This window comes from Mytilus trossulus, chromosome 7 (assembly GCF_036588685.1).
Source record: "Mytilus trossulus isolate FHL-02 chromosome 7, PNRI_Mtr1.1.1.hap1, whole genome shotgun sequence".
Classification (NCBI taxonomy): Eukaryota; Metazoa; Mollusca; class Bivalvia; order Mytilida; family Mytilidae; genus Mytilus; species Mytilus trossulus.
The window spans coordinates 39,039,642-39,049,272 of record NC_086379.1 but is presented as its reverse complement, the minus strand read 5'-3'; the positions used below and the strand labels follow the sequence as shown (position 1 = coordinate 39,049,272).

Here is a 9,631-nt window from a genome sequence, read left to right as displayed (position 1 = left end):
TAATCTTTTAAATCATAATTATTATGCAAAATCAAAATATAAAACGTTATTTTTTTCTTAATTGTAACATATTTGACAAAATACTTTATTACATTCCATGTTAAAATAATAGTTTTAATAGCAAATATTAGTTTGAATGTCTATCTAGTATCTTTACCTTTTCGTTTAAAATTTTACTCTTAAATGTTGTATTCTCTTTTTTGACTAAATATAAACTCGCAAAATCATCAATATTGAAAGTGTACTCATCTATACAGTTATCTGCGTTGTCCACTAAATATTCACTGGTAAATCTTCATGGCGTTTTCAGATTGTTTTTTTATCTTTAAGTTTTACTGTCCTTCTGGTATCTCTCGCCCCTCTTTTGTATCTAATAATACTTTAGTCATTACAAATTCAATACAAATATCGTTAAAACAATTCTAATCAAGATTTTACTTACACACCAGTACAAATTTTTACAAATAGTTCCTCGTGATTCGGATCCTTCCGCAATTTCGGATTGGGATACTTCTTGTAGTTGTGCTTATTTCGTTTTTGCAATGATTGTCAGTTTCTCTTTACCCAATGCGGTTGGAAAGTAAACTTTTTACCTTTCGCGTCACTAAGTAGTTATAATGGAATTTATTCAATAAAAAAATAGAAAAAGATTGATTCTTTACAACTTTTAGTTGAATATTTGCCAGTGGGTTTAATGACGAAGCTAACTAAAAGTTGTTGTAAATTATTAAAACAAAGTCAGACAGTTTCTTTAAGTCAAACGTTTGTGTTCACTTTGAGAAAGCAATTTACACGAATTTCTAAAGGTCAACAAACCGAGATGTGTATCCGATACACTAAGAATTTTCTACATCTTTCCATGTTGGCCTGTTTATTTAAAATTGATCAATATCTTTCAAATCACGTTATCATATGTCCATCCTTTCAGAATAGTGGAATTGACAAAATCTTTGGATAAATTTGAAACAATTAAAAGAATATTCTCTGACGACACGAAAGTCTCCGCATTGCGCTTAGCCTTGTGAAATGTTCTAAGATTTAAAGGACCATAAGTCAAGCACAGTAAGTGACTCATTGATCAAATGCGAACACTGTCTGTTAGTTTCGGTTCTTATCATTGTGTACAAGTTTTCTTAATTTGGATGAGGAAAACTTAAGTTACTGTCTTTAAACAAAAATTGGACGACGGAAGGACGAAAGAAGAGACGGACGGTCAAACGTAACATTTTATACTCCCTTTGTCTAGCAGTGGAAGCAGGTTTTTTACTAGTAAGGAAAATGTGACAGGAAAAAGATTTTGGAATTACAAATTGTTATGTCCTCAAATGGTTGTAAAATTGGGAAAATGTGGGTACAACATATTTCCTCTCTCCTTATGCACATATAGCCCCCCCATGGTTACTCGATCCACAACTGTTTAACCTTTGACGCACTTAAATAAGTGTTTGTGAAGAACCTCTTCCGTTTCAGCTATTAAATTTTACAACTAAAATAAATGCGAGATTCAAAAGATGTACGAGGTCATCTGTTATTATATCCTTGTATGAAGGCTTGGGGTGACATTTACTTCCACACGGTATCATAGCTTTTTTGCATTTGCAAGTCTTGGTTGTGCACGATCCTTTTTATTTACACCTTTTGTTTTGCGAGTTAAAAGCTAGACTTTTTGTAGCTGCGTACAGTGATATCGAGGTCTTGGGCCATTCCGATATGTCTACGGTGTTTTTAAAAAGCTCTAGATCTAAAATATCGTAACATGACTGCAATACACAATATTCACAAGACAAATTAAATAAAATATTTTACTTTCCAGTGGCATCAAATCTTGTGTAACAGTTCAACATGTTCAAGAAATTTTATTTTTGAGTCACTCGTAATAAAAAAAAATCGGTAATGACCATCGGTTCAAAAAGTGAAATCACAAAAATACTGAACTTCGAGGAGAATCAATTCCAAAAGTCCATAATCACATGCCAAAATCAAATAACAAAACGGATCAAAAACGAATGGACAAGAAGTGTCATTTTCATAACTTGGTAATGTGTTTATCATAGTTTTTCGCATAGTATATTAAAATAGAATTAACGATGTGAAACTTCTTATTCTTATTTAGCTAATTATATTATAATATACTAGTAATAATGAAATCATCTATATGATAGCGTGATGTCATACTATATGAAAAGTTTATAAGTTTAAATAGGAAACTGTAACAGGGTGTTAATTACACTGACCATACGCGTATGGTCGGATCATATGAGAATATACCCATATGGTCATGACCATACGCGTATGGTCCAAATACTCATATGGTCCGGAACATATAAAAGACCATGTTCTTATATAATTAATAATGAAGCATATATAATATTTGTAGGTAATATGATTATAATTATTTTTTTTAGATAGTTATTTTCATCATTGTGTAATCATTATTTAGTATAAGGAAAATATGTTCAATCAACAGGCTATATGACATTTCATATGATAGTCATATGAGATCATATGATGGTCATAAAATTTGTTCTTAGATCTATCTTGCATAACATATCTTAGGATACTTTCTAAAACCATGCCTCTGGTTTCTTTTATGATACTTGATGCAAAACGAAACACGTAAATATTTTCCCATGTCTATAAATACATTATTCAGTAAGAAGATTAACCTTTCAGTCGATAAACAACGGACTGTGGAGAACAAGTATTCATTAATAATGAAAGACGATATGTTGTTTATAAGTGACTTGTAAACACGGAAGTAAAATAAACAACTAGTCAGGGCATATACATAATGGTAAGTAAACACAAAATTAATATGTGATCATATGTCATTATGTACATATGTCCTTCATATTTGTGTATGTTGGACGCCATTATGTTAGTAATAGTATACTTAACACACGTATCAATGTTCACAGGTAACTTGAAGATAAATCCTCGATAATATTGAAAATATATAATATATACATAGTTAATTGTAGTAGTTTTATTTGAATAACTTTAATGGTTTCGTTATTATAATGATATACAAATCAATATCGGATGATGAAACGAAAGTAGTCTATACATACTTTTATACATACTAGAAGACTTTCAAAAGTATCAATGTCACCTTGACACCTTCAATCTAAAGACTCCAAAATTAGAATGAACATGCAATAAACACAATAAAGACATACACCATATAAACAACAACTGAATGTTATAGATAGACATAAGCTCCGTATATCTGTTTGTGAATCTTGATGTCTAAGTACTCTGTCACGGGAATTAGTGTCAGATATAAAAAAAAAGGAAGGGGTCACTGGGTGTCCTTTTGTTTTGACAATAATGTTGCAACTCATAGCGTATACTTTTATCTAAATTTTGTTAATTTTACCATGATTTTGAGATAAAATCAATACATGTACTAGTAAACCAATTTTAGAATAAAAGTTTAAGTCCGAATGTCGTGCAAGAGATGCAGCCTGATGATGAATAAAGAAATAAGCATCAACTAAAAAAGTGATTGGAATGAATTATGTAACAATAGGATATCCCCAGCTCAGTAGTCAGCATGTTCGTGCTGACATGACTTATGATTGATATAGCCACATCATTTATGTCATTTTGAATTAATTGGCTTATAATGCTTTATTTTTTTTTGAAATTAGGGATGTTTGACCGAGCAATAGATTGCATTTGCTGAATTTTGCAATAACAAAAACTCAATTTTGGGTCTTTTATACATGAAACGTACAAAATTGTAATAATCGTATGGAAGATAAGTTTATTAACAATTCAACGAACGAGTCCATGCCCCTGTTAGTGGCGTTTTCTGTCTGAGGGTATCACCAGTGCAGCAGTCAGCACTTTTGTTTAACATAAGTTGTCATTAATATAATTATGGTCCTTACTTTTAATTGTTTACAAAACTTTTACCTTTATGTAATATAAAAGATGTTCCTCACCAGGATTTTGTAACCTTCGCTGTATTTGACAAATCATTCGAAAATTAGTTTGATCCTCATAGCATTAAAACATCGTATTTATTTTTCCTTTTTAACTTTAAGTTAATAAATTTTAGCGTCAGTGATGAAATTTTTTTAAACAAATGTGTGTCTGGCATACGCAATTCGAATGTTGGTATCTATTATGAGCATAATTAGCATTTGCCTTATAACTACCTTCGAATTCGCACAATGAAGTTTTAAAAATTCTTATTGGGCGGGACACACCTTGAAAACTTTCGAATACCCCGGATCTTAAATTGGTTACTCGCAACATAATCATTTTCTGTGATTGCAATAACCCTGGCAAACGAACCCTTTGATTATCATTCTATAAAATGGCAGTTTGCGTGCCATTCCTTAAACAATGATTCCGATTTAAAAGTCCCGATTCCAGATAGAATTGGCTGCATACTTTTAAAAGAATTCCATCTATAAATGGCATCAATTTCGGACGAAAGAAAATACTTGTTACAAAATGTAACACTCCTTGCATGTAGATACATTTTTTGCTACAATTATTCAAGGGTTCAATTGATGGCCAGTTGAAAACCAGATTTTATTTTGAATATTGCGTAAATTATTTTTGAAAGCGTTAATGGCATTGGTTAGAAGAAGTTTGTTTAACTCGTTTTCTAATTTATGGATGTTACTTGTAGGGAAATGTTCTGGCCTTAAATGGTACTTCACTTATGTAGGTAGGAGGCAGGTTACAGAACTGTATTAATTGTTATGCATTATGATGAGAAATAAAATAATCAAAGAATATGATACCATTAAACCATAAAAACTTAAGATATGCATAGAAATACCATAAATGAATATAACTCTTTATAAATTGCACAGATCCACGTACCCTCATTATGAAACCCATAATCTGAATGTCTAGGGTATATAAATAAATGAACAGGAAGGAGCTATATCAAATGTGACCGAAATAGATAAAGAAACCAATTTCAATTTCCTCTGAGGTCAACTTTGCCTGAGTGAGTACTAATCTGAGTTTCTATGAATTTTGTCCTCGCTTCGACGGAGCGAAACTCGAAACCTAGGCGTGATGTTGGGGCATCAACAATTCGTTAAAATTTGTTTTAAGTCATATTAAATGGAATCACTCAAGTTAAATCTTTGATGTTTGGATAGCAGTTGTATAAGTAATCGGCACATCTAACTTTCTTTGAAATCATTTGGTCTTGCAACAACCCTTAAAACAATTGCTTAGATTAGATGTTCAAGTTCCAAGATTGTGTCAGTTTAAGAATGACCGCTTCTTGTTAGAAAATGATATAGTTATTTGCAGATTATTTGGCCCGGTACTTCACTCATCATTCATATTTTATATGTAGAACATTGCTATTTTAGTGGAGTAATTTCAAAGGAGGCTCAACGTATTCACTTGTAAAATTTGTTGATATTCTTAGCATGGTATTGATAACTTTTAGTTTTTTTTCAAACCATTCATATAGCTAGATCATTAATTGTCGAAGGGTAACATAAATGTCGGAAAAATAAATAAGGATAACAACCATTTTATAACTACCATCATCATAACAGATAATTGTATTTTTATTATTTTCATCTTAAAGCCGAGGAAAAACCGAAAGACCAGACATGGAGATGGTGGCGAAACAGGGACAAGTGATGTGATGTTAGAAACTTTAGAAAATCAGGTGTCTGAGACTAAAGACATAATGTCAAACAATATTATAAAGATGCACGAGAGGGAGGGTAAATTAGAGGATCTGGAATCTAGAGCTGGAATTCTGTCAGAACAGACGGTAAATTATAAATTATTATAAGATTTAATAAACATCGGTACACAGTTTTGAATTTCGAGGCAAGGCTTGAGTTGTGTTGAATTCTGTCAGAACAGACGGTAAATTATAAATTATTATAAGATTTAATAAACATCGGTACACACTTTTGAATTTCGAGGCAAGGCTTGAGTTGAAGAAACAAATGTCTGCTATACTTAAAAAATATACTTTTTTATTGATCTTTCAATGAAGCTCTATTGAGGTTATGTGATTTTGAAAACTTATATACAAAGCCACTGTAATTGTTTACCGACTTAGTGTGTTTAATGAAATATTAAGATATTAATATTAATGTGTACTCACCTAACTCTCAATGTTTGTATTATTATAACCACTGCCGATTAATCCCAATACCTGCTGTAGGTTTTTATTTAAGATTATTTGAAATGTATTTTTCTTTGAATATGATAATTTTTCATTTGAAATAACGTTTTTTTATCTTCTTTTTTTTTTGCAGACTGCCGAATTTAAAAAGCTTGCAGTAAAAACTCGACAGAAGGCTAAGAAGAAGTCTAAAAGACTGACTTATATTCTCGTTGGCGTTATAGTAACTGCAGTAGCACTTATAATCTTAATACTTGTTTTGTATGGAACCGGTGCTTTAGGTGACAGCTAATGTGATAAGAATTGAAGCATAATTTTTGATTCATCTAATTATTTTGAAAACATATAATATTTTGCACAAACATGTCTATAGGGCAAATACGTGAATGAAAATAAACAAATTGGGTCCACCTGTCCAAAAAAAAAATATCATAATTTCATAACTCATTTGGTTTTAAAAATCACAAATTTTCACAAAAATATTTTAATTTGAGTGCAATTGCATTTAATCAGTTACAGGCAACACATTTTGGTGAGCAATTTTATAGTTTTCGTACAGTGAATTAATATCCTTTTTGGGATACTGTAAAACAATTTTTTTATAAAATGCAGATATTGCGACTGGATGAGAATTGCAATAATAAGAATACGCATTTTTATGTCTGACTCATATATATGTATGTAAATTTTTAAGAAATCGAAATAATCCATTTGCATTTTTGTCCATTCTTCAAATTTGCATTCATAAATGAATGCATTAATTTCTAAATTCAAATTTTAAGAACCTATAGAAAGAAGTTTAACTTATTACAAATTATTTGGGCGAGTGGTACCAACTTGTTATTTTTCGTATTGATAATTCGTGGGATCAACGTAAATACTCAATATAACTCGATTATACTGCCAATGTTCTAGTCAAATTCATTTCTCTCGCATCGTCGTTCATTTTATATCATTTGCATAAACGCATTCATAAAGACATTTTTTTTCCATTTCCACTGACAAGTCTTCCAACAATTCTAAAATCTTTATGTTGTGTCTAAGCACAAAAGTCACATTATGCCTAACTTCAAAATAGAATGAGTGTGATGTTTAACTTATTTATTTATTGTAAACATGAGAGTAACTATAACAGAGGCGGATTTAAGGGGCAGGCCCCCTGCTTTTGAGATAAAAAAAAAATGGTTGCTTGTATAGGGAATCACTGAAGCGTGACGAGATCGACCCACTCTTAGGCAGTCAGTGGGCCCCCTCTTATAATAATTTCTAGATCCGCCACTGTATAAAGTTTTTGTGTTGTAATTCACCGGGATATTTTACAATGTACTGCTATATATTTTTCATTTACATTACTTCTGTTCAATTTGTTATTTGTGTAATTAATTGGAATGTTCGAACTGTCATACAGAGATTAATCGTTGTACATTTGTTTTACTCATTTGAATATAGGACCAATATCGAAATATTTAAATTTAATTAATTTAATTCGAAATTCCATTCTTAGCCGAAATAATTGATGACGTCACGATAACATGGCAGAATCATGTCTATGCATGAGCTGACAGACATCACACTGTCTGCCAATCAGAAGACGCGTTACATTCAAAATTAAATAATTGTTTATTCACTTAAATGAAAACAATGTTATGTCATATGTGGGTCCATTGCTTACGTCGTCGTTATTTCTCATACGGTTTAAGAGATTGATTAATTGTTTGTGTTCAGCGCCACTTTCAGCATTATTGGCTTTGCCATCAGTTTGTATTGGTGGAGGAAGCCGGAGTGCCTATAGAGAACCAACATCGGCTGCAAAATTGATAATTCTTTTCAATTAAGATTGGAATAAAACGCATCTGCCACGTGCGGGATTCGAACTCACAACGTCAGAGTTGACAAATCTGCTTAAATACAGATCATATGGCTTAAAAACAAATTTTGAAAAGAGGATCTGTATTTCAATCAGGATGCAGTGTTGACATGCTATTCAGTTACAAAGTTAAGATTTGTTAAGTTAACTTTGCCTCCGAGGCCCTGTTCATTAAGGAGACGTGAATTATTTAAAACAATTGCATTACTGTATAGGTTGTAGCAACGTTGTTTTTTAAGTTATGATGAATTATTATATTTGACTTTAATCATTGGTCACATTGTACTTGTACCGTACTGATCCACCACAAGTTTTCACTATTTAGTGTAAGAAAACTATATAACTCTGTTATGTGTCAACTGTAGGACATAAATGCACGGGACGACATAAACTCAACAAAACGTCAAGGAAAAAATAGTCACAATTTGATTTTGAGATATATTTGAGTTTGAAGAAGATTTTTTTGTGTGTGTATGTTTAATGTGATACCGAACTGTCCCGTTACGTAATTGTTTATCTATTTTAGTTTTTAGTTCTATTATGAAATAATAAATAAAACAAATTTTATGTAATGTTTTGTCTTGTAACTTATTTGACAATATACTTTGTTTACAGTTCATGTTTAAAAGGCAGCTTAATTAGTTAATATAAGATTAATTTTCTACCCTTGAATGTTACACTCTGTTCTTGACAAAAAAACATTGCTATATTTTCGGAAACATGTTGTTCTACGTGGGTAAGATTTCCAGATCTCTCATTTGCGTATTTGAAGCAATTAAAAGTGTAAGCTGCTAAAGTCTACATGAGTATTAACTTTATCATATACCGAAAAAGCGCCCTTTATAATCATTTAATGTTTTACAAATAATACATGGATACAAAATAAAATTATTTCTTAAAACACTGCAAAAAATCCATTATGATAGATATAGATGAAAAGAAAAGTGGTAAAGCAAAAAGCGATTACCCTAACAAAATGTTATAACATATTATAGTGTCACTATTACAATTATTTCATACAACAATGACAAGTTAAAACACGCTTTTAATATTGATTAAACATAACATATATAATGAAATTCAAGAAGAGTAAATAACTAAACTGTCTTTAATTTATCTACACAATGCATAAATATGTTACACAATGCATAAATATGTTTTAGATGCACATTTATATATAGTTTACCCGTATATCTTTTAACAGACAGGGAATTTACATATATGATTATAGAAATTATTCCACATTATGCAACGGATACTTAGCTATAAATAACACATACGTAATTATGAGTATTTTCCCCCCCAAAAAATTGATTAAATTGAATATTAAGTCATTGAATACTGAAGGATGAGTCTGAGTGTTGCATGGAGTATCACAGAGCATAACCTTAGCATAGTAAGTGACCTTTTCCCAAAATAAGAACACTGTCTTTGAATTGTGGTTCTCATCATTGTGTACGTAGACATTTCATAAAATTAAATGAGGAAGTTAACTTAACTTACAGTGCGAACACGCATATAAGATGGACGGAGGAACAGAACGAGTAATGGAAGCTTAATCACCCCTTTGACTAGTGCATAAAACAGTACCCATTTATACTAGATATATAAACGATTGATTGATTGATTGATTG

General features: G+C 31.0%; 1 protein-coding gene across 1 annotated transcript; it reads left to right on the top strand.

The window, feature by feature from the left end:
• Positions 1-2,582: 2,582 nt before the first annotated feature.
• LOC134725057 (uncharacterized) lies at positions 2,583-7,128 on the top strand. Its single transcript, XM_063588556.1, has 3 exons — positions 2,583-2,794; positions 5,576-5,767; positions 6,264-7,128. The coding sequence occupies exons 1-3, from the start codon at positions 2,792-2,794 to the stop codon at positions 6,420-6,422; spliced, it is 354 nt and encodes a 117-aa protein (XP_063444626.1). The 5' UTR covers positions 2,583-2,791; the 3' UTR covers positions 6,423-7,128.
• The last annotated feature ends 2,503 nt before the right edge of the window (positions 7,129-9,631 follow it).